Source organism: Equus caballus, chromosome 25 (genome assembly GCF_041296265.1).
Source record: "Equus caballus isolate H_3958 breed thoroughbred chromosome 25, TB-T2T, whole genome shotgun sequence".
NCBI classification, from domain to species: Eukaryota; Metazoa; Chordata; class Mammalia; order Perissodactyla; family Equidae; genus Equus; species Equus caballus.
Window position 1 is genome coordinate 24,627,845 of NC_091708.1, and position 25,686 is coordinate 24,653,530.

A 25,686-nucleotide genomic window follows, 5' to 3' on the forward strand; every position below is an offset into this window, starting at 1 on the left:
TACCACTTAAATGTATTTTATTAGGTTGATCAAACTCATTACAATTACTATTTCTTACATACTGAAGGCAGTATACATTTTTTTATTAAGGTTATGAAAGTTAACACCCTTGTGAAATTACAGTTGTACATCATTATTAGTCATGTTGTAGGTACACCGCTTCACCCCTAGTGCCCTCCCCCCAACCCCCTTTCCCCTATCAGTATATGTTTTTAGAAAATGGTTAAAAAGAAATTAATCATCCAAATAATCTCCAGATTCCATGTGCCTTTTTTTTTAAGATTGGCCCTGAGCAAACATCTGTTGCCAATCTTTTTTTTTCCTTCTCCCCAAAGCCCCCCAGTACATAGGTATATATCTTAGTTGTAGGTCCTTCTAGTTCTTTGTGGGGTGCCGCCTCAGCATGGCTTGATGAGTGGTCCTAGTTCCACGCCCAGGATCCGAACCAGCGAAACCCTGGGCCGCCAAAGCAGAGCACCCGAACTTAACCACTCAGCCACAGGGCTGGCCCCTGATATGCCACTTTTTTATGCCTTCACTATTGCTTTCCCCAAATTTTCCCCTTTCAGCATTCCCATAAATGCAGCTGGCATGTTTTCAAATCCTTCAGTGATGTGTTCATGGTACTGGATTTTACCCTGTATTAAAACAACAACAAATATAATAGATTAATTACATATTCTGCATGATACACTCTTCTCATCCTCGCAACAAATTTATCAGGTACATCATGGGACACTTGGAACTATAAGATGGTAGCCCTGTCCTCCGTGAGCTTATAGTCATTTTGGGGGCACAGTCACATACACAGTGTACGTAACATTACAAAGTACACACAAGAAGGATTTAATAATAGGCGTCAGATCACAGTATAACAATAGGAGAAATGTCACAAGGGAAAGTGATTAAGCAATTTCTAAGTAAATTGTGTGCAAAAGGTTAATAATGTAATGATCTAAAAGAGGTGGAAGTCGAGGGAGAAAGGGGTATCCTTCCAGGGTATTTATTATCTCTTTTAATCCTTCCAGTAGCCCAATAAGGTAGCACCGTTGCCTCCATTTGACCACTGAAGAGGCAGAGCCCGTTCAGGAAATGTAAATACCCTTGCAGTCTAATCATTGCTCTTCCCTTCAAGCCAAGATTCTTTCAACACGTGTTTAACATTCATTTAAGAGCATGGGAGGGAAGGGCTCATTCAGAGAGGAAGGCTTTTCATTTCTCTTTCTCCCACAAGGCACAGTCTGCTAAGTGGAACTAATTTACATTTTCAAGTTTGTTCTTTTGAAGGAGTCTTATGTGGAGACCTGTGTTACCTGATACCATTTTTTCCTAACGTTTCCCAGTGATGGTTTGGTACCATTATGGATTTATGGAGGGACTATTTGCTTGAGGTCACTCAACTAGTAAGTAGGGAAGCTGGGATTTGAATCCCTCACTCGAAAGCCCCAGCTCATTCGTACTCTTGAAGAGGCAAAGAACCTGGAAAGTGTCAAAAGCTATAACCCAGTTTAAAGGTCAAAGCAGAGCATGAAAATATAAAATGTTAATAATATGAAAAATTAGAGTATAGAACACAGGGTATGGGAACTCTTTACCATCTAATTTTTCTGTAAATTTAAAACTATTCTAAAATAAAAAGTGTATTTAAAAAAGGGAGGGATGAGGAAAAAAAAAGCAGATGAGAGAGAAATTAGAGTGGCTCACTAGTTACTTAAAACAAAATTATAATTAGGTTCACTTTGTCAGAAGGAAGCAGTAGGGACACCAGCCCAGTGGTTTCTTGTTGTCAGCTGTGGTCACAGAGGGTCTAGATTCGATTTCACCAACAGGGACAAAGAGGCTACACACTGGGAACTTAAAAACCATTCAGCTCTTCCCAGCTCTCCAAATCCAGCACAAATCCAGCACTCCAAGTGTTAGACTGGGAAAAATGCCAAGCTCCAGTGCCTGCCAGTGGAGCAATCTATTTCTTTGAATTGGGAAATGATCATAAAGCCAGGAATTAGGAAGTGTGATACCACTTTTCCCCTCTGAAACTAAAATAATGCACTTTGGTTATTCAGATTTCTGCTGACTGAAACTCTACATGGTGTGAGGTGGGAAAAAGATCACAACGCAGGAGAAAAGGGTTGGCTTCCTCCTCTGATCTAAAGCCATGGCTGTAAACACCTGGAAGAGTCACCGCACAAACAGATGCCCCTCTAACATTCATTCATTCAACGATATTCATCTAGTGCCCACATTGATTCAGACACTGTTCTGGGTGGGGATATGTCAGAAAACATTGCTGCCCTCGGGGAGGTTACATTCTCATGGGAGGGCGATGGGTGATAGATATAATAAATAAGTGAATTGTGGTATATATTATGTTAAAAGATGATAATTTCTATAAATTAAAGTAAGGAGGATCAAGAATGAAGGGGGGGTTGCAAATGTAAAAAAAAGGATCATTTAAAAAGTTGCCTCCTTCAGAAGACACTTTTTTAGCAAAGATTGAAGGAGGTGAGAGAACTAAGGCAGCCACAGCGCAGGTGGCGGGTGGGAGGAGGGATTGGGCAGAGTGAGAAAGGGGGTGAACACTAAGAAATGAAATTAGAGAGGTAAGGGGGGCCAGATCGTGGATAGCCGTGAAGGTTATTATAAGCACTTTGGATCTACTCTAAGTGAAACAGGGAGCTTTCCAGGGTTTTGAGCATAAGAATGACAAGGTTTGATTTATGCTATGTGTTGGGAATTGTCTGCAGAAGCGCAGAGGTGGGAAGCCAGACAGAGGCCACTGCAACATCCAGGCAAGACGAGACAGTGGTCCAGAGCAGGGTGGTAACCATGGAGGTGGGAGAAGTGGTCAGATTCCATATGTATTTTGAAAGTTGAGGCACAGAACTTCCTGACAAATGAGACATGGCTATGAGAGAAAGAAAGGAATCAAAGACGGTGTCAAGGTTTTTGGATTGAGCAACTAGAAGGGTAGAGTTGCCATAACTGAGATGGTGAGGTCTGTATATGAAGCCAGTTTGGCAGGAAAGATGAAGACATATTTAGTTTTTGACATGCTAAGTCGGAGATGCGTATTACACATCCAAGTGCGGCTGTTGAGCAGTCCAGAGCTCAGAACAGAGGGCCGGGCTGGAGACAGTTAGGAGCTGTCAGCATACTAGTGACATTTAAAGCCAAGAGCCTGGATGGGCCAACTAAGGGCTAGAGAGCAAGTGAATAGAGAAGAAACAGGCCCAGTGACCATGCCTTGGGACACTCTGTTAGGAACCTGGAGAGAAGAAAAGAAGCTGGCAGAGGAGTCTGACGAGGACCAACCAGTGAGGAAAACCAAAGTGTACCAAAGAGACAGTGATCACCTCTGTCAGATGCTCCCCACAGCCAAGTGAGGCTAAGAATTGACCACTGGAGTTCACAATGGGAGGGACATCGGCGACCTTGAGAAAAGCAATTTTGGTGGCATGGCAACAGTGCAAAAGCCTGCTATGTGGGTTTAAGAAAGAGTGGGAAGAGAGGAACTGCAGACAGTAAGTGTAGACACTTGTAGGAATTTTGTTATAATGGGTGCAGTGAGATGGCCCTGTACTTGCAGTGGAAATGGAGTCAACAGCATCAAAAGGGAATAAGATCTCGTGCGCAATTGCAGGGAGTGGCTCGGGAGCCCCTTACCTCCAAGACCCATTTCAGCAAGTCTTTCAGAGCCTTCTCGCGGACTTCTCCTTGCCAGGTGGTGACGATGAACCCTTCCATGCGGAGTTGCTGATAGATCATATTCTCTGGGGGTGGGCCTGTGAAGAGGAGGGCACATTTGGGCAACAGGGTCCAGGGTGGTAGCCATGGTGAAAACATGAGCAGTGCAAGTCGCGTCCCTGTCCTCCTAGTGCCTCCTTTTCCATTTCCTCCACTCTTTTCTGATCCATGGGGCTGCCCACAAATCAACACGCACTCTGTGGTAGGCAGAATAATGGCCCCCAAAGATGTCCATGCCCTAATTCCCAGAACCTGTGAGTATCTTACCTTACATGGCAAAAGGGACTTTGCGGATAGGATTAAGTTAAGAACCTTCAGATGGGGAGATTGTTCTGTATTATACAGGTGGGCCCAATATAATCACAAAAGTCCTTGTAAGGGAAAGAGGGATGCAGAAAAGTCAGTCATGAAAAAGTACATGATGATGGAAGTAGAGAGCATAGAGAGAGAGAGAGTTGAAGATCTTATACTGCTGGCTTTGAAGATGGAGGAGGGGGCCATGAGCCAAGGAAGGCAGGCAGCCTCTAGAAGCTGGAAAAGGTAAGAAAAGAGACTCTCCTGTTGAGTCTTCAGAAACAATACAGCCCTGCCGCTCAATTCTAGACTTTTGACCTCCAGAAGAGTAAGTCAATAAATCTGTGTTGTTTTTTTCTTTTTTTTTTAAAGATTTTTTAGTTTTTTCCTTTTTCTCCCCAAACCCCCCAGTACATAGTTGTATATTCTTAGCTGTGGGTCCTTCTAGTTGTGGCATGTGGGATGCCGCCTCAGTGTGGCCTGATGAGCAGTGCCATGTCCCCGCCCAGGATTCGAACCGCCGAAGCACTGGGCCGCCTGCAGCAGAACGCAGGAACTTGGCCACGGGGCCGGCCCCAAATCTGTGTTGTTTTAAGCCACTAAACTGGTGGTAATTTGTTAGAACAGCAATAGGAAACTAACACACGCTCAGAGTCCTTGCACCGACCGGGCAGCCAGGGAATGTTCATCCCTCATGAGCCAGAAGCAAAGCCCACCAGAAACTTCCCAAACAGTTCTGTGGAAGAGAAAGAGGTCTGAACATGTGAAAATGGTTCTGTGCTACTCAAGGATGAATACCCTGATATTCCCAATACTTCGCATGTTCTTCTTTATGGTTTAAAGCAGTCGCTCTATGGCATAAACCTGACTTTTCTGCATCCCTCTTTCCCTTATTTCCCTTCTGTTCTGTTCTCAAAGCAGATGCAAAACTAGCGTGCACCCCTGGCCTAAGAGCCAGTAAGAGAGAAGAGATCAAGAGGCTCAGCAACTCCCACACCTGCCCCGGCCCTCGCCATTTCAGGATATCAAGAGTTAGCCTGTGGGGGCCGGCCCCATGGCTGAATGGTTAAGTTTGTGCACTCTGCTTCGGTGGCCCAGGGTTTTGCTGGTTCGAATCCTGGGCGTGGACGTGGCACTGCTCATCAAGCCATGCTGAGGCAGCATCCCACATAACACAACTAGAAGGACCCACAACTAAAAAATACACAACTATGTACCAGGGGGCTTTGAAAGAAAGAGGAAAAATAAAATCTTAAAAAAAAAAAGTAACATTAGCAGTCAGAAAAGTGGGGCTTCTTTTGGTCTTGAACCAATAGAAACTGAGGCAAGATAAGTGGGACGTGAGTGACATAAGAGAGTGACACATCTAAATGCTAGATTGGTCTTCCAGAAAGAGTGCTTCTTCAGACAACCCACACCAACCATATCTCTCTTTGCTTTTGGGGCTAAGGATTGAATCCTCATTTCCTCCTCTTGGAGGAGGAGGCAGGATTGTTTCTGAGCTTGTCCACCCCGATGGGAGTGCGGGTTTCTTTACTGAGAGCAAAAAACAAACGTGGCATTAAGGTTGGGGAAATAATTACTTGCCTCTGAGCTACCCTACCAGTGAAATATGTTAGCATTTCTGGAGATCAGAGCCAGGGCAGAATCCCATCTGATTACAATGGGATGGACATGGCCAGCTGACGTCTCAAAGACCTATCTGAGCAGCTGAACTTCCAAAGACTAATTGCTAAAAAGACCGGATCAAGTTACTATAGCCAAAATATTTGGCTCTACCTAACTGGACTGCAGTCAAGAAAATGTATCCTGGAGCTTTGCTCAATTGGCAGGCAAAAGATTTCCCATGATTCTAGCTTAGCATCAATTAGAAAAATATAGGGAAAAAGAGTTCCTAACAGTAAGATTGCCAAGTGCGTCTGGAGTTTTCTTCTGGGAGAAGGTAGCGTCTTGGATTTTTCACAGCCCAAGAGGGGATCTACAAGTTGTCCTTCCTTCAGCCCCTTCCACCCTCACCCACCTGTCTTGGTGCAACTGTGGGAGGGCTAGAAGGTTTCATTCCCATGAGTCAAGCCCATCACAGGATGAATAACCAATTTGTTTATGGTTGCCTAGATCCTGATGATAAACTGGAAGATTCCCTTTTTGTTCTTCCTTCTCCCCTTTTTGGATCACAGGTAAATCTGTTGTCTCACCAACAGCTACAATTTCTGCACAGAATTGTAGCAGAAAAGGACTCTGTATGAGGAGTTTGGAAGACCTGTCTTTGTTTTGGGTTTGTTGCTATTAGGATTTGAAGAGTCTCTGGTCCTCTCAGCCATTCATCTCCCCATCTGTAAATTAAGAGGCCTGTGCAACCTCTCTCAGAGGACTGGGGTTTAATGAATATAGTTCTCTAGTTGGTGCTGCTTTTGGGCGTCTGTGGTTGTGGAGGTGGGAAGGGGTGGTCTTGGCAAAGGAGAGGGGAGGAGGGGGGATGGAGGGAACGGCAGGGCACGGGAGAAACAAAAGAAGGACAATCAAGGAATGGAGGGGAAATGCACACTCCTTTCTTTTTTAGTGGAAATTGTCAGTTTGGTGAGGCCCAGATGCCCTGCTGCTCTAGGAAGCACTGCCCACGACTGTCTGAAGGAAACGGCAGCCTGTTTTTTCCTTCACCCACATGGTCACCTTCTACCCATCCCCCACACCACCAGCAATATCCCAAATATCCTGAAGAACCAGCCAGACCAAGGTGTTCTGTTTCTTAATCAAATCATGGCTATCTTTTACAACATTGCCGAAAACAATAAGTAAAAACTAAAACTTTTAATAACTGTAAGTGTTTCTTCCATATTTTCAGATCCTGTTATTTCTCTGTATCAAAATCTAATATAAGATGATTTAGCACAAATATATAACATTATATATTATTATTTTAATAAATACTATTTCATCAAGAATATCAGGAAATCTTTTAAATATCTTGATAGTCATTGGCCTATACCCTATCTGCAAATCTTCTCCTTGTCCAGTCTTCCCACATCTGTGACCATGTGCATGTGCTCATTACCTGGGGGAAGTTCGCCAGTACGGTTATATGTAGAGATGGCCCCACATATGGCAATTCTTCCGAATTTCTTCATCTGGCAGATAACAGTGTTTGAAAACACTCCACCTACCTAAACAGACAAGCCAAAAAACCAAAAACACTTTAGTCCCGTGGCTAGTGGTTAAGTTTGGCACACTCCATTTTGGCAGCCTAGGTTCGGTTCCCGGGCATGGACCTACACCACTTGTCTGTCGGTGGCCATGCTATCGTGGCAGCTCACATACAAAAAAAGGAAGATTGGCAATAGATGTTACCTCAGGGTGACTCTTCCTCAGCAAAAAAGAACCGAAAATACAAACCTTAAATAATATAACAGTAGAAGATTCAGGAGAATCATTGAGTGACAATTATCATTTCACAATAATTGTTTTAGCAGCAACACCACTAATTAGCACAACAGAGCAGAAAATTGCATTTGGAGAAAGATCTTAGAAACTGAGCATTTCCATTTGACTGGAGGGACATACATTATATAACTTATAAATTTTACTTTGTTATATTTTGGGGTTCTCTGATCAATTCAGTAATCTCACTGCCTTATCTAAAAGTATGGAAAAATACTCAAGAGGCATTTAAAGAACAAAATTGCAGGACACATTTTCCAATTTCAAAAACTGACTACAAAGCTATATTCATCAAGACAGTGTGAGAACAGAAATGTAGATCAATAGAACTGAATTGAGAGTCCAAAAATAAACCCTTACATTTACAGTCAACTGATTTTCAACAAGAGTGCCAAGACAATTCAATAGGAGAAAAAAATAGTCTTTTTGACAAATATTGCAGAACAAATGGATATCCATATGGAAAAGAATGAAATTGCACCCCTCCCTTACACTGTGCACAACAATTAAAATGTACCATAGACCCAAATGTAAGAGCTAAAACTATAAAACTCTTAGAAGAAAACACAGGACTAAATCTTTGTGACCTTGGGTTAGGCATAGCCTTCTTAGACATGACCCAAAAGCCCAAGCAACTAAAGAGAAAACAAATTGGACTTCATCAAAATTTAAAACTTTTGTGCTCCAAAGGACACCATCAAGAAAGTGAAAGACAACTCACAGAATAGGAGAAAATATTTGCAGACCATATACAGTTGATCCTCGTTATTAGTGTATTCCATATTTGCAAATTGGACTACTTGCTAAAATTTATTTATGACCCCCAAATCAGTATTCACAGAGCTCCCCTTGGTCATTTGCAGACATGCACAGAGCAGTGAAAGAGACACAAAGTTCTCAGCCAAGGTCAGACAAAGCCATGGCTCTGCCTTCTTTGTGAAGCTCTCATACAGAGATTACCAGTAGGGGGCAGTGCAGAGTGGTTCAAGAAGCTCCCACTTTGGGGCCAGTTGGATGGGGTATGAATCCCAGCTCTGGGAGGATTAGTTAGTGGGGCGCCTCAGGCAAATTACTTAACACTTCTGAACTTCATTTTCTCTTTTGTTAAATATAGAAAATAGAAGTTACCAGGAGGAGTGGTTTTTAGGATTTAAGATTGTAATCTATGTGAAATATGTGCATATATATACATACTTGCCCTAGGAGCAATGGTTCAGTGTTTGTGGTGACTTTATAGAATGTAACTACCAGGAATACTGAGAATTGACTATATCTGATAAGGGACTTGTATGCAGAATATATAAAGAACTCGTGGGGCCGCCCCGTGGCTGAGTGGTTAAGTTTCCGCGCTGCGCTTCAGCAGCCCAGGGTTTCACTGGTTTGGATCCTGAGCACAGACCTAGCACTGCTCATCAGGCCATGCTGGGTGGCATCCCACGTGGCAGAACTAGAAGGACCTACAACTAGAATATACAACTATGTAGTGGGGGGCTTTGGGGAAAAGAAGAAAAGAGAGAGAAAAAAAAAAACTCTTATAGCTCAACAAATTACCCAGTTGAAAAATGGGCAAAGAATTTGAATAGACTTTCTTCAAAGAAGACATACAAATGGCCAATAAGCACATGAAAAGATGCTCAATATCATTAGCCATTAGGGAAATGCAAATCAAAACCACGGTGATACATCACTTCAAACCCTCTAGGATAGCCATAATGAAAACAACATGGGGCCGGCCCTGTGGCCGAGTGGTTAAGTTCGCGCGCTCCGCTTCAGTAGCTCAGGGTTTCCCCGGTTCGGATCCTGGGCGCAGACATGGCACCACTCATCAGACCATGCTGAGGTAGCTTCCCACATGCCACAACTAGAAGGACCCACAACTAAAAGTATACAACTATGTACTGGGGAGCTTTGGAAAGAAGAAGGAAAAGTAAAAATCTTAAAAAAAAAAAAAGAAAACAGATAGTAAGTGTTGGTGAGGATGTGGGGAAATTGGAATTCTCATACATTGCTGGTGAGAATGTCAAATAATATCTTGAGGACTGCAAAACAGTTTGGCAGTTGCTCAAAATGTTAAATACAGAGTTACATATGACCCAGCAATTCCACTTGTAGGTGTATACCCAAGAGAGATGAAAACACATGTCCACACAAAAACTTGTACATGAATGTTCATAGCAGCATTATACACAATAGCCAAGAAGTATAAATGACTCCAATGCCCACCAACTGATGAATGGATAAATAAAAAGTGATATATCCATACAATGGAACATTATTTGACCATAAAAAGGAATGAAGTATTGATACATTCTACAACATAGATGAACCTAGAAAACAAGCTGAGTGTAAGAAGCTAGTCACAAAAGACCACTTCTGGGGGAAGTGGGGAGTGACTGCTAAGGAGTACAGCATTTCTTTTGGGGATGATGAAAATGTTCTAAAATTGGTTGGAGTGATGGTTGTACAATTCTGTGACTATACAAAAAACCATTGAATTCTATACTTTAAATGAGTGAATTAATTCAATAAAACTTTTTTTAAAAAAGACATATGCACTTTCTTCATATATTTTATTTATTTATTTTTTATTTTCTTTTTCTGCTTTTTCTCCCCAAATCCCTCCAATACATAGTTGTATATTTTAGTTGTGGGTCCTTCCAGCTGTCCCATGTGGGACACCACCTCAGCGTGGCCTGATGAGCTGTGCCATGTCTGTGCCCAGGATCCGAACCAGTGAAACCCTGGGCTGCCGAAGCGGAGCGCGCGAACTTAACCACTCAGCCATGCGGCCGGCCCCTCTTCATATATTTTAGATGGAAACGCCAGAAGTATATTCCTTTTAGAGTACTTTGTTAGTAAATCAGATATTAAGTACAATTTGTACTTACGTTATCAAAATAACAATCATATCCATCAGGAGAGGCTTTTTTCAAAGTTTCTTCCAAAGACTCGACTTTCTTGTAGTTAAAGGCAACATCAAATCCAATCTTTTTAAGGTAGGCAACCTTTTCGTCAGACCCTGCTGCTCCAACAACTTTGCAGCCCTAAATGAGGAGAAAAATGGAAACCATTTATAAGCCACATGCATGGACCAACTCCACCCTCCTAGTCTAGAATGGTCAGGTTCCCCAGGAACACCCTCCTGGGTGCTGAACCACATATAGGAGGATACCATAATGGGTCAACAGGCCCCAGAGGTGAAATTAGTCCCTGAACTAGCCTACAACCCAACCATAACTTCACCTTCCTTTGAATACCCAATAGATCCCGCCTATGTTTGTGTGGTTTATAGTTCGTTTCAACCTGCTGGCTTGACAACCTATTCATTGGACTCTTACTTTAGTTTTGGGCTTCTCTTCCCTTGCAATGACTTGTGTGCTATCTGTGGGTGCAGTGGTTCTTGACTATAATTTTGGCTCAGTTCTGGAACTCTCATATCAGACAGCCCTCCTGGTAACTGTCTCCTTATTCTTTGATTTGGCCTAAAGCATTGGACTAGATGCTGCCTAATCATAGAGGAACTGGAGAGCCTTCTGAAAAACACTTTCAGGAGGAGACTAGAGATTGTATTGGTACATAGAAAGCAGCTCTTCAGAAAGCTCTGATATTATTGAAAGCTCTGAATGTATTGTGAAGACCAGAATGTGAGCCACTGTGCACTTTCAATTGGGGAGAGACCTTTGGGTTCATGCATGTATCTGCAAACAATGGCTGCCAGATACTTTTTCCATTCGTACATGATCCAAGAAAAAATTTTGCAAAAGCTCCATCCTTTGTCCTGTTTTCCTTCTAACCTTATGCTCACATAGGATGATCTCATTTACTCTTACGACCTCACTGTCACCTTCATGCAGACGATTCCCTCATCTGTTAACTCCAGCCATGCCTCTCTCCTGAGTTCCCAATTAGTATTTCCAATAACCTATGAGAGTCGTCACTTGGATCGCCTGAGGGACCTGATAATCAGTGTGTCTAAAATGGAATGTACTTTCCTTGCTTCTTACTTCTTATTCCTCTTCTATTCTCTGTTTTAGTAAATGATACCACCCAGTTATCCAAACCTGAAAAATGTGGGTCATAGGAGATGCTTTCCTTTCTCTCACTATCCACATCCAATCACCAGGTTTTATTCTTTTTTAATTTTTTTTTTTTAAAGATTTTATTTTTTTTGCTTTTTCTCCCCAAAGCCCCCCGGTACATAGTTGTATATTCTTCGTTGTGGGTCCTTCTAGTTGTGGCATGTGGGACGCTGCCTCAGCATGGTCTGATGAGCAGTGCCATGTCCGCGCCCAGGATTCGAACCAACGAAACACTGGGCCGCCTGCAGCAGAGCGCGCGAACTCAACCACTCGGCCACGGGGCCAGCCCCCCTTTTTTAATTTTTTTACTGAGGTCAAATTGGTATATAACATTGTAGAAGTTTCAGGTGTACATCTGCATAATTTGATATCTGTATACACTACAAAATGATCACCAAAGCTCTAGTTACCATCCATCACCACACACTTGACCCCTTTCACCCAGTTCGCCCACCCTGAACCGCTTTCCCCTCTGGTAACCACCAATCTGTTCTCTGTATCTATGAGTTCATTTTGTCTCATTTGTTTGTTTTGTTTCTTTTTAGATTCCACATGAGTGAAATCATACAGTATGTGTCTTTCTCAGTCTGACTTATTTCACTTGGTATAATACCCTCAAGCAGGTTTTATTTATTTATTTTTTGCTGAGGAAGATTCTCCCTGAGTTAACATTTATTGCCAATCTTCCTCTTTTTGCTTGAGGAAGATTTGCCCTGAGCTAACATCTGTGCCAACTTCCTCTATTTTGTATGTGGAATGCTGCTACAGCATGGCTGCTGATGAGTGGTGTAGGTCTGTATCCGGGAACTGAACCTGGGCCACCGAAGTGGAATGTGCCAAACTTAACCACTAGGCCATGGGGCCAGCCCCAAAGCAGATTTTATTCTTTTCTACTGTATATTTTAAAATCCTGGCTCTGATCTCCACACTCCACTGTCAGTGCATGACAATTTTCATCTGAATTATTCTAAGAGCCTCCTAATTGGACATCTTGTTTCTAGTATTGTGTCCCTAGAAACTATTCTCCTAGCAAGGTCAAAGGGATTTCTCTAAAATGCAAAACTAATCACATCACTGCTTTAAGGAGTAAGCACAAACTTCTTATCATGGCAGTCTCCAGTGGAGTTTCTAAAAGAATAGGTTTAAGGGTAAGTCCTATCAAACTTTTGAAATAAAAATCACTTCTAGTTTTAATAAAACATTTAAAATTTCAATCTTGGAAATATTACTAATTCATTTTGTAAGTCTAGCATAACCCAAAGCCAAACACTGGGTGAGTTCAGAACAAAAAACTTTAAACCAAACTCGCCTATGAATATAGATGCAAAAATTCCATTTAAATTGTTATCAAATCCAAAGGGATAAATCCATAATATACCATAGGTAAATAAAGCTTACTCCAGGAATGCTAGAATGGAAAACTAATGTAATTCATTAACTGCAAAGTTAACTTATAAATGCTGAAATGGCATTTGATAAAATTCAACATCTATTCCTATGTATTAATTTACTTATTGAAATAAATTCTCCCTGCAGCCTCTATGGTAGCCTCATCTCTTATTTGTATTCCAAGTTCCCAGTAGCACTGGAGACCAGCCCGAAGCCTTGGCTGTTGGTTGTAGCCCTGTACTCATCTGTATTCCTCCTATCTTTTCCTAGGAACTTCGTCCTGAATCCTGCATCCCAGCCTCTGGCAAAAGATCAGCCAAACCAGACTGCCACTATGTGATACGTCCTGCCCACGTCTGAGCTGCCTGCTGCCGTGTACCCTCACCATCAGATCAGATCTCTTCAGCACAGGCACCTGCCCAAATCAGAGCCAACTTTTCTGTGCCCTGGGTACCTCCCAGGGGTTAGTTCCCAAGCCATGGCCCCACTGCTCTGGGCTGACTGCAACAGCCTTTGTAGTGGGGCCATGTGGGTGATGACTCTCTTTGGCTGATCTCAAGTCCCTCCTTCTATGGTTGGTGGTAATCATGAAGGAAGGAGATTAAGCTGTAGCAAGAAATGTGCAGTAAGAACTCTGAAAATAGTTACTGCTTCCAAACTCACTACTCTAGACAGAGGCCATTTCTGGCTTGATACCTGCAATGTTATCAAATAATGTTCAGGTCATGTTTGCTAGACCATTTTCCTCATTCTCCCCATTTCTCAATCATTCCCAGTCTCCGACTTCTAAACAAGATCCACTAGAGTAAACTCTCTGAGGCTACGGAAGGTTGGCTGTGTTCACTGTGGCATTTCCAGTGCACACTGTGGGTGCCGGTACATGTTTGTTACTGGAGGAAGACACTTACCTTCAGCTTAGCTATCTGTCCCACAACAGAGCCCACTGCTCCCGCTGCTGCATTAACCATCACTGTTTCTCCACCCTTCACACCACAGATTTCAAGTAGGCCAAAGTAGGCTGTTAGGCTGAGGGAAGAAAATTAAGGACATGTGGATACATTTATAGCTTTCTCCTATAAATCATTCAGATATACCCTGAAGGCCTTCTCAGTAGCCCAGTGCCATGGGTCCAGGTAAAAGACAGAAAATACAGGAAATGAATATTGCCAACCACTAATAGTCCACCTCCTCTTTCCCTACCCCTAGATAGGAATAAAGATGGTGGGAACTAGGGAGGGATGGAGAGTTGGCTGGAAAGGGGCTACCCCAGGCCAAGTCTCAGGGGCAAAAGAAGATAGGTTTCTCCCTAAATTTTAGGGATCCAAGAATAGAGAACTTGTGCCTCATTCCCATTTAAGTCCTAGGGAGATGGCGAGCTTCATGGGGAAAGCCTCCACGTCATCATGGTGCCAGAGCCACAGAGCAGGTATAATGTATGAGGTATCCAGGCATGAGAGGGTCAGAGAGAAACACCTTGAGTTTTCCATGGCTCCAAAGTGGTATGGAAGAACTTCTGAAATTTCCCCATCTCAGCCCAAGTGAGAGGTCGAAGTTAACCTGCAGGGAAAGAACTCCCAGGCCTGCAAAGATGCAGCTCAGACAGTGCTGATGGGGACTCGGTGAAGAAAGCACCACACCCCAGTGGACTGCCAGGCTGGAAGGGGGTGTGGCTGAGGACTCAGTGGGGAAAGTCACACTTTGAACAGAAGACCAGCATAAGACTAAGATCAAGATCAAGAAGTCGTGCCCCTTCTTCTGACACTGAATTTGTGTTAGCCCTCGGAGCTTTTACATGAACCCTAGAGAGAAGAAAAAGGAAATTCCGAGTTTTAAACCTGAAATGATCCGAGAAATCACTGCGTTTAACTGAGGTTTTATTTACTCTGCCAGTCGAGATGAGGGCTTGAGATAGAAATGAAGTACAGTAGTAGAAAAATTTTAAGTTACGTTTTTGCACTCCTGAGTCCGAGCCCATGAAATCTATATCCATTATGGCGATTAGTAAGCCACTTGCAAAAATTCAGACAACGTCGTGTAAAGTTATTTCTATATAAAACAGAAACTACATGTTGGCATAACTTAAGCTTCCTCAGCCTCTGACTGTATTTGGGGGCCCATTAGAGTAGGGCATTGACGGGAAGGCGGTGAAAGGCACAGACAGCACCTTTTCTGAGGAGCCAAATATTGAATATTCCCTTAATGCAGTTTTTTTCAAAAGATGGATGGAGCACCACCTGCGTCAGAATCACCTGAAGTTTTATTAAAAACTTAGATTCCTAGGCCCCACCTCAGACCCACTGATTCAGAAATACTAGGATGCACAAATCCGAATTTTAATGAGACTCTAGGTGATTCTCATGAATACAAGCAACTGAGAACCAGCACCTTAATGAATGTTGATACCAGAGTGTGCTAGGCAAGTTAACCTAACTCCAAAAGAGAAGCAGAAGGTACACTTTCTGATTGTGTCCTTCCACCCACAATAACCAGTATCCCTTCTCCCTCAATCTCCCTTCTAGATATTTCCAGAGTCAACTTTTAATTAGACATAATGAACTAAGATACACAAGGCCTTTCCCAAACATTACCTCTTTTTAAAAATAAAATAGAGTTAAGATGGAGAAGCCAATGGTAAAGAAATCCTAGAGGGAAAATTAAAGGTACACTTTGGACTAAGTGGAACTTGATAGAATCAACAGGTTGGAGAGCAAAACACGTGAACTCTTTGAGCTTAACTGAGAAAGCAGAGGTCCCTGGTGAAGGAAAGAATGCAATACTTTGGGGGGAACATTAAATCTTTGGAGTCTGAACAGCTGAAAGACACCCTAGGTTTCAAGGTTCAACTTCTTTCAAAGTCTATAGCAGAAGTTCCAGCATTCTTGAAGGGTTGACCCATCCCATTGGTAAGTGGCTCATAACGGCAGGAATTCTCAAAGGATGGGTGGTGTGTTGTTGGAGGCTAGTAACATGGCAAAACTCCTCCCCTCAGTCATTGGGAAACCACTCAATGGTGTAAAGCTGATGGTTTGGAGTGGGAGTACAGTCCTTAGGGGCTCGGAAGAGATGAGTGAGAAATATACACACAAATGAATAAATTACCCTCTGTTACAGGATTCAAATCTAATATTTTACAAACTATTTTCTCCCCACCTAAGTCACGGGAGACTTGCTCCGAGGTTTCCTCATGTCTACGTTCATGCCCATGCTCCTACACTTGGCTCACAATTTACAGAGAGTGATGGGACAGCAGAGTGGGAGGGAGACCTCTCATTGAGAGGGTACAGGCAGGCAGGAAAGACCAGGAAGTGCTGTAAGACTGCTTAGTGCTCACTAATTGAATGTAAGACGGTGTTAAGTATCCTCTAATTTCACAATGTTGTCTCTTGGCTGTGGCAATTCTGAGGAGTTCAAATTCTGAGTGCAATATGAACTTGGGGTGTATGGGACTGGTGTTTGCTAGAGGCTGATTGTTTGGGGTGTATATTTCCATCTCATTGTTTAGAAGTCTTTCAAAGTGGGAAAAAGAAAGGGAAAAGGAGAATGGGAAGAAGGAAGGAAGGAATAAAAAGATCACACAACTTAGAGAAAGAAAGGAAATAAATGAATTCTAGGCTAGGAAAGTTTTGGGGACTCCAAAAGGAATTCAATCAACCTTGCTTCTCCAGGACATAAAAGGAAACTTGAGGTCCAAAGTGCAGCTGGGAGCTGGAGAGCAGACACAGCAGGAACTGACCACGAGTCTTCCTGAGGGATAAGGCCAAGAGACTCTTGAGTATTTTACTGTGCCAAGCTGAGTGACTGAACTTGTGACTCATCTCAGTTATTTAAACTTCAGATCCCCTTACACCTCAGGAAACGCAGATGTGAATAGGCAAAGGTGAGGAATGAGGGACGTATAGAAAGGTCAAAGTAGTCAACTCTCTTTCTCATTTTAAACTCTCAAATGGAGACAGAGATGTGTGAGGAGTGAAGCCAAGCCCTTTCCATCGAGAAGAGGAGCTGGTTCCTTTCTGTTGCTATTTGCCAGCTACTTGAGAGGGATCGTGCCGCATGCTGCTTCTCACGGGCACTTTCTTTTTGTACCTGAGGGTGTGTGACCTGATTTTCCTTCAGTGCCAAGGCCAACCGTAGTCTACTCTTCTTCCCTTCCTAGTCCCACCATCTTCTCTAATCAGCCCCTGAGCCTATAATATCTGAAGTCTCTTCTTGTTGACCAAGTTCTGGACAAACCATTTTGGAAAACCAGAATGTCAGGCATTCAAACAAATGAAATATACCCACGAAACTCACCCTGGCATGCCAACTGTTCCCAGAGCCAAAGACAGTGGTAACGTGTCTGGCCAACCTGTAGGCAGCTTTTCCAGTGCTTTTCCATCAGAAATGGAATGCATTGTCCAGCCTGAATGGGCCAGTACAATAGTTCCTGTTGGAAAGGCTGAGTTTTGACTTTCCACAACTCTGAAAGATAAAGCACATTGAGACATGCGAACCCTCTTCCCTTTCAAGGGAGTCAGGATGGTGTATGGTTAATGTACACAAAACGGCATTGAAGTTGACAGTCCATGATTGAGTACCGCACTGCATCTCTCCATCTTAATTCTTAGCCATTGGTATCTCCTTCTCCTTGAGAAAATATATGAGCCAACAGAGAAGAATTCTGTCAATTGGTCCAGCATTTGTCCCTATTCTCATTCACTTTTCTCTAATCAAGAGGTGTTCATCTTCTGGCTCAAGGTACCCTGAATACCAGCCTCTTCAGTTCCTCAGGGACCATCTTCCTCTCTCTGAATCTTTAACATTTTCCTCTTGACTATCCCTTTCCCTCAGTAAATAAAGGAACCACCTCCTCCTTCTCTCTTCTTCCTTTTACAGCCAAACTTCTTCACTTGATGACCCAATGCAACCTGTCTTCCACCCCCACTAGTCTACTAAGGTCACAACCACCCCCTGGTGCAAAATCTAGTGTACCAGCATCATTCATTATCTGACTTTACCTTTCTATTGTACTCAACCCCGTGGGTCACCCAAAACTCTTCCCCACTGGTTTCCAGCATACTGATTTCTCCAGGCTTTTTGCTTCCCCCTTTTTCTAAGCTGCTCCTTTTCTGTCTCATTTGCTGATTCTTTCTTCCATCATCTCCCACTCTTACCTTTTTTTACTGTCTTCCTCCAGACCATAAAGTTATATAACACACATTTATTTTAGCAAATTAAAAACATATAAAATAAAAATAGCAGTTCTAATACCACAATACAAAGATAACTGCTAATATTTTGGTGTATTTTATGGCAATCTTGATATATTTTTAAGTCTAAATTATATGTATTTACATAATCAAAGTAATTTTATGTGTTTTGTAACCTTATTTTTCTCTCTCAACATTATACTAGTCTATATAAGTTATACTTTTTTTCCATGTTGGTAAGAATCCTTCAAAAACTGTAATGAATTTACATTATTCCCCTATTATTAGACATTTAGGTTATTTCCAGTATTTTTCCTAGTGTAAATTATACTTCAATTAATATTCATAAATATGAATTTATTATTTCTTTAGGTAATAGTTCTATAAATGGAATTACTAGGTCAAAGGATATTAAAACATTCGTAACTCTGGCTGCATATTGCCACATTCCTTTCTAGAAGATTATGCCAACTTCTGCCTCCACCCTTAATGTATGATTGTATCACAAAATTTGCATCACAAGGTATTATCTTTAAAAAAATAAAACTTTGCCAACTCAGCAAACATAAATATATGCTCATTTCTTTGATTCTTAGCAAGAAATGTGTAAGGCCTATACAAAGAAAATTGGTAATGGCCCATAAGACAAAAATGGGTAAGTGGAGAGATATACCTTGTGCTTGGAGAAAAACATTGTAAAGAAATCAGTTCACTCTAAATGAATCTATAAAGTCATCAAAATCCCAATAAAAATTCAAATAAGATTTCACTAAATGGTATTATAACTTGCTAGTCAGTTGGACATAAACACTTCAGTCCTTATTCCAAAATAAAAATTAAATGACTCCAAGATTTAAATGTAAAAATTACAGTATAAAATACTAGAAGGAAACATGAATAAATATTTTAGCCATTTTGGAGGGGAGAATGCCTTTCTTATCATGTAATGAAACCAAGATGTCATAATTACTAATATTAATAATTTTATCACATAAAAACTTTAAATTAGGATTGGGCACAGGAGAAAGATAAACAAAGACCCAAATATTGGCAACACTAATATTCCTAACACACAAGGAGCTTTTACAAATCAATATAAAAGATGAAAAGACCTAAAGGAAAAAGGCAAGGCACATAAACAGCTAATTCAGAGAAGAAAACTGCTAATGAATTTACAAAAAGAATGTGAACATCACTAATAATGAAAGAAATTCAAATTAAACTAAGCATGAAGTATCAACATATTCATCTCAGATTTCCAAGATTGATGGTAAGCAATGGGCATATAGGTATGAGAGAAACAGGTTCTTTAATACCCTACTGGTGGGAGTGGATACTCATACAATCTTTCTGAAGAGCAATTTATCATCATCTCTTCACATTAAAAAATGTGCATCTTACCTACACGACTGACAAACAATAATGTACCACTGAAATTTCACAAGGTTGTAAACTATCATAATCTCAATAAAAAGTTAAAAAAAAATGTGCATCGTCTTTGACCTAGAATTTATACTTCTGAGAATTCAATGTAAAGAAACATTCATCCAAGTGGGCAAAGAATACACAGAGACATGCAGATAGATGCATACATAGTCTTTGCAGAACTATTCGTAGTAGAAAAAAATTGGAAACAGTTGTTATCAGAAGTAGATTAATTAAATGGCAGATAAGAATGAAATAATCTGCAGCCATTAAAAGGTAGGTAGTATACTTATATACTGTCAACCAAAGATATCCATCACATAGTAAGCGAGAAAAAGCAATTTGCTGAAGGGCATTTAATCCCATTAAAAATTATACATATTAGTATGCATACTGAACAACTTTTGAAATAATAATACATTAACAACAGTCATCTCCAAGGTTCAGATGATGGAGGAACTTTCAGTTTCCAAGATATAAATTTTTATTTTATTTGAATTTTTACCATAATCATGACCTGGATGAATACAATTTTTTTAGTAATTAAAAGTAAGGATAGCAAAATGAAGTTGACATGATGACAATTTCACACCCTTCCGTCCCTGAATTAGTCAGGAAGGGGTCAGACTTCCCAAGTTATTTCCAAGGTCAGACAGTGAGTGAACCACGTGGGCTGAAGAAATTGTAGGAGCAATGGACAGAGAGCGGGCCCAGCAGGAGGTAAACGGAAGACATATTTTCCAAGCACTGGAACAAATGGAAATAACTACCTGGCCACTTGTTGCCCCATCATCACATCACCCTCCTTCAATTTTGTCGCCGCTATTCTGAAAAACAAAAAGCAAAAAACAAAATTCCATTCTTAATACATAATAGCATCTGGGAAAAACGGTCTTGAGTTTCGAACCAAACAGAAAACTGCTGGGGAAGTGTGCACAGAAACAAAACCAGACACAGGAGGGCAGAACAACTGGTGAAATGTGGGAGGAAGGCTGTTATAGTTCTGCTCTGTAACCCCAAAGAAGCATTCTGAGAGAACTTTTCTATAAAATGAACATGAGAATCTTTCCATCATGCTCATTGTGGATGAGCTTCTACCAGTGACTTTAAGAACATAACCCAGACACTGCTGGGTACTTGTTACCCAAAACACTAGCCACACAAAAAGAAATGCTAGTTAACATTTTAAAACATATTTTTCACTTTAGATTTGAATCTAGCAATCAGTTATGAAAAAAAAAGATTTAAAAGAACAATGGCTATATTATTTACCTAGGCAAAAAATTACTGAGAAATTAGTGGCCCATGAAAGCTTTTCTTCCCTCCCCTTGTTTACTGAATACACACATTTGAGTCAACTGCATATTACCTAAATTAAAAGGATACAGGTAAACGGAAGGCAAGAAAATCTAATTCTGGTCTTAGCATCTTCCTCTACCCAAATATTTGCCAGTAGTGAAGTGGACACATTGGAGTTTGGCTTCTTTTTTCTTTTACTTTTTTGGGAAGCAATTCCGGTGAGCAATGAGAGGCAAATTGTGCACATTAAGATAGGAGATGGTTGTAAAATAAAGAGGCGAGGGAGTCCCTCCCCAAGCTTCTCAGACCTTTGCCTGCAAGAGATGAGCATCCATGAATCCCATCACTGATACCAAAATGGGAGAAATGAGTGTTTTGAATCAGACTGACTACTTCAAAATAGGGTCCAAAACACAACATAAGAATCTTTAGGAGGAAAATAATACCTCATGTAAGGATCCACGGTGAGGAACAAAGCTTCCAGCAAGACCTCTACAAAATAAAGCATTCAACAGGCAATTAGAAACTGAGGGCCTGGTGCCTTGTCTTTGGCATTCTAAATAAACACAGGCAATCCTTCTGCTTCAGGATTGCCCTTTTGTTTGTGCTTTCTATTGAAGAGACAAGAAGGGCTCTCATTTTTGGCTTATCCTAGTTAATAACAATAATATTACATTATTATTATTATTATTTACTCAGCACTCACTCCATGCTTTACATGGATTATGTCATATGATATTCTCAACAATTATTCTTTCCATTTTATTTAAGCTTAGGTTAAGTAACTTGCCCAGGGCCACATTTGTAACTACTATGTTACAGTGCTCACATAATGTTTCATCACAAGCCCCAGTTAGTATTAAAAAATACACGCATTTTGCTGGAGTGACTCTGATGCATGCATTCTCTGGAATTTTGAGTCCAAGTCCTGGCTACCTCAACTTAGATGGGGCCCATAACTGCCATGCTTCTTGATTGCATGCCCTTTTCTCAAAGCTTACCTACCTGTAAACACCCCTTACAGATACCCCTTATAATGTGCTCTACAAAGCTAATCTCCAAACATGTTATGGGGTGTGTTGCTATTTCTTTCCCTTAGATTTCTTTAGGTTTATCTTGTCCCCCCATCTCCCCGAAGTGGACGGGAGGCTCCTCAGTGACGAATGAGGGGTTTTCCCTCCTTGTCTGCTCACAGGGATATTCTGAGCTGTGCACAGCTGCTAGGCAGTGCTTACCCCACTGTCATCATCGGGCTACCAGGACAGAGGGGAAACCCTCCCCGTGGTCTGGTGAAAATCATGAAGAACTGCACCCAAGGATGAGTTTCAATAACCAAGAAAAGCAGAGGGATCCCCCAACATGACATCCAGGCTTCACACAGACAATCTTGAAAACGTCTTTGCGGCAGATTGCAAAATGGCCACAAATACCTCCCATCCCTGTGTGCGGGCCTCTTTGCCACTCCTTCCATCAAGAAGTCTATTTGTTACCCCTTGAATCTGGGCTTGGCTATGTGACTTGCTTTGACATGACATATTAGCAAACATGATACAAGCAGGAGCTTGAAAAGTGCTTGCACATTGGACTTGCCAGTTCCTGCTGCTCCATATCCATGAGACCACTGTGGAAACAAAGCTCAAACTAGCTTGCTAGAAAGGCCACATAGAGGAGAACTGAGACACACATCTCAGTAGAAAGTCTGCTAACCACTAGACATGTAAGTGATGCCCATCCTAGATTAACTATTGAGCCCAGGTGAGAGCTACAGAAGAACCATCAACTTAACCCAGTCCAAACTGCCAATCCACAGAATTGTGAACTAATAAATGATTGATCAAAGTCATTAAATTTGGGGGTAGCTTGTTATGTAGCAAAATCTAACTGATACAGTCTCTTCCAACTCAAATCTTATGAGTATGACTTACCTCCATTTTTTAAGGGTGGGAGTTCAACTGTCTTCAACTCAAAGTTACTATTAGTAGGGCTGCCTTCAAAGTGCTTCTTCAGGATCCAGGTCTTAGCATGAACCATCCTGAAGCTTCTAGAACACAGTAAACAGGTAGTCAACTGCCGTGAAGTGACTGGATTATTATGGCTCCCTAGTGGAGGCCATACGGGACTGAAAACAGAGAGCAGTGTCTACCCATCATCTACTTCTCATCATTATCATTGAACATCAATCACATTTATTTTGTATTCGGTGTGTTTCTGTTGCTGTGTTAAGCATTTCATATGCATCCTTTGATTTTATCCTCATAACTTCACTATACGATAGGCATTATTATCATTGCTGGTGTGCAGTGTGCAGAAGAGAAAACTGAGGCTTCCTCAGAAATCTCCAAGACCAAGGAAAATGTGAACCGATATAGAAATGCTTCCCAGCCACCGCTAGGGTTTCTGGAGGGAACTAAACAGCAACCTGGCGTGCAAATATTTCGTTTCTCTCTTCACGTGAAGCAAATCCTAAGAAAAAGTGTTAAACACAAAGAGTCGAATAGAAGACCACGCACATCTTTCAGTCGCGTTCTAAGGCAGTCTCAGGAACACCTGAACACCACCGGGGGGGGGGGGGGGCGCTGCTGCTCTACCCCATTCCAGGCACGAGTCTTCTTTGGCACCAGAGCGGAAATCAAGGATTTGTTTGAGCTTGACCTTACTCCCACATAGAACCAAGACCGGATGATTCCGGCTGCCCTGAGCACATTTGTCTGGGTCAGCACATTTTGCTGGGACTGATCTTCCCCACATCACATGGGAGCTGTGCCTTCCCCACGAGCTAAGAGGCTATAAACACGACCGCAGGCGCCGGCGATTTTACTCTGTCTAGGGACCAGAGGCAGGTAAGAGGAATAATTATAACTTGGAATGGGCACTTCTGCTTTGCAAGGGAACAGTCAGGGGCGGTCCGATCCGCAGCCACGCTGTTCCTTCTTGTCTCTTTTCCCAAAAAGGTAAGCCGCTGCGAATTCTGAACTCGCCACAAGTCCAGAAGCCCCCATGAAAAGGGGTCGCCGCAGAAGCAGGCGCGGTTCAGGGAGCGGCCCCCCGATCAGAGGACGGGGGCCAGGTGCGGTGCCTGGCGCAGGCACACTCGCCCCCAGCTCCCGCCTCCTCGCCCCGCCCGCCTCCGTGCCCTTTAACCGAATTCAGACCCCGACTTTCTTCTCCTTCCCTACTTGTCCCAGTTTTGCAGTCCCGCAAGTTCCGTGGCTTAGCCGCCTCCCCGGTGCAGGCAGCCCTGTCGTGCGGCCGAAATGCAGCCAGGCCACGCTCTTCCCTCCAGCACCCGTCTCCGATCTCTCCAAGAACCTGCAGGGCCCGGCAGGCATGAATCGGGACACCTGCTTCCAAGTTTCCTCCAGTGCAAGACCCAGACGGTATTCAGCCCATGGAGAGGGAGAGGAACGCGCACGCGCTCCGCAAGAGGGGAGTCTGGAAACTCAGCGGGAAAGACTCGTGGGGTTGGGAATGTTTACTTACAAGAGTTCGTGGAATCCACCAGCTAGAGAAAGCGGCTGGAATTGCGCAGCACAGTGCCAGGGGCGGAGATTTATTTCCTGCCGCTGAGGGTGCGGCTTCCCCGGGGGCGGAGCTGCCCGGACCCCGAGCGGTCACCGAGGGAAAACCAGGGTCGGAGGAGTGTGTGTGTGCGTGTGTGTACAAGGTGCTTCCGGTAGTAAAAGCCCCCATCGGAGCCCCGCCGGGGCGGTACGGACCCTGCACCAGCTTCCTCACTGGGAACGTGGCGGAAAGATGCTGCGTGGGAGTACCAGCGGTGGCTCACCGCCCAGGCAGGGAAGAGCCAAAGCCAGGGCCGCTGCCCGGCTCTGGTTCAAGGCTGCCTTTGGTCCCGGGCTCCTCCTTTGCCGGGCAGTTCGTCCGGCGTCCACGCCTCCACCCCCGTGCCCGGGTGCTGGCCCCCTGTCCGCCCGTCCCCGCTCTCACTGGTGAACACCTCTTTACCTTTCACGAGCCACTTCAAACGTCGCCTCTTCTGTAAGTCCTTCTCAGACTTTCCCAGGTGGGAGTGAGCGCTCCTGCAGCTGAGGCGCCTCCCGCCATCCCAGCCTTGCCACATCCCGCCCTTGGCACGGCCTTCCCGGCTCGGGGAGGAGAGGTGGTCCCCGGAGGGGTTGTGTGCAAAGCGGAGGTGCTGGTTTTAGACTACCCTGGTTCGAAGCCTGCGTCCCCCACTTCCTAGTGGTGCAGTTTTGAGTGAGTTACATGATCTCTTCCTACCTCAGTTCACTCATCTGCAAGATGGGGATAAGAATACTGCTTTATGAAAATTAAATGTCTTTTTGAAGAATAAAATGAGTTAATAAACACCAGCTCTCAGTAACAATCTTTTGACCTCCCCACTGGCCCTAAGTCAGTCCCAGGCATCTAACACGGTCTCCAACTCCTAGCGCAATCCTTGTCAATTGTGTAATGTAAGTAATGAAGCAACGCGAAGATGTTTAAAGAACTTGAAAACGTCCCCTTCATTTCCTCCATTACCCCCTCCTTCAGGTGACCAAAGTCGTCGGTGTAGTGTTTACCCGTCCACTCCCTTCTGCACAATCATTCAGACATACATATAGAAGGGCTTTTTTCCCCGTTTTTACAAAAATGGGATCAGAGTACCAAAAATGGGATGGTACTCTGCACCTTTTTTCCTGATTTAACATCATGGACATTTCTCCACGAGACAGATAGAACTTGTTACTTAAATAGTTCTGGGGGCCGGCTGGCCAGTGGCCGGGTCGTAAAGTTCCCCCGCTCCGCTTCAGCGGCCCGGGATTTCGCTAGTTACGATCCTGGGCACGGACACGGCGCTGCTCATCGAGCCACGT

General features: G+C 42.9%; 1 protein-coding gene and 1 long non-coding RNA gene across 6 annotated transcripts; one reads left to right on the plus strand and one right to left on the minus strand.

Annotated features, from left to right (window-relative positions):
- On the minus strand, positions 1–24,697 carry PTGR1 (prostaglandin reductase 1). Of its 4 annotated transcripts, none has more exons than XM_023628647.2 (10): positions 24,332–24,697; positions 22,777–22,892; positions 21,298–21,343; positions 20,323–20,379; positions 17,232–17,399; positions 13,850–13,967; positions 10,362–10,517; positions 7,091–7,199; positions 3,664–3,782; positions 1–638 (listed from the first exon to the last, which is right to left on the minus strand). In XM_023628647.2, exons 2-10 carry the CDS (start codon positions 22,880–22,882, stop codon positions 528–530), a joined length of 990 nt encoding a protein of 329 aa, XP_023484415.1. In that variant the 5' UTR covers positions 22,883–22,892; positions 24,332–24,697; the 3' UTR covers positions 1–527. The 4 variants fall into 4 exon arrangements, with proteins under 4 accessions (XP_023484415.1, XP_023484416.1, XP_070107207.1 ...); XM_023628648.2 differs by having other exon boundaries at positions 22,777–22,889; positions 24,332–24,691; XM_070251106.1 differs by lacking the exon at positions 24,332–24,697 and adding an exon at positions 24,028–24,329 and having other exon boundaries at positions 22,777–22,889.
- On the plus strand, positions 23,491–25,182 carry LOC138920752 (uncharacterized). Of its 2 annotated transcripts, none has more exons than XR_011432495.1 (2): positions 23,491–23,691; positions 23,803–25,182. It is a non-coding gene; the product is annotated as an uncharacterized lncRNA (long non-coding RNA). The 2 variants fall into 2 exon arrangements; XR_011432496.1 differs by having other exon boundaries at positions 23,533–23,691; positions 24,037–25,182.
- Positions 25,183–25,686: the final 504 nt, after the last annotated feature.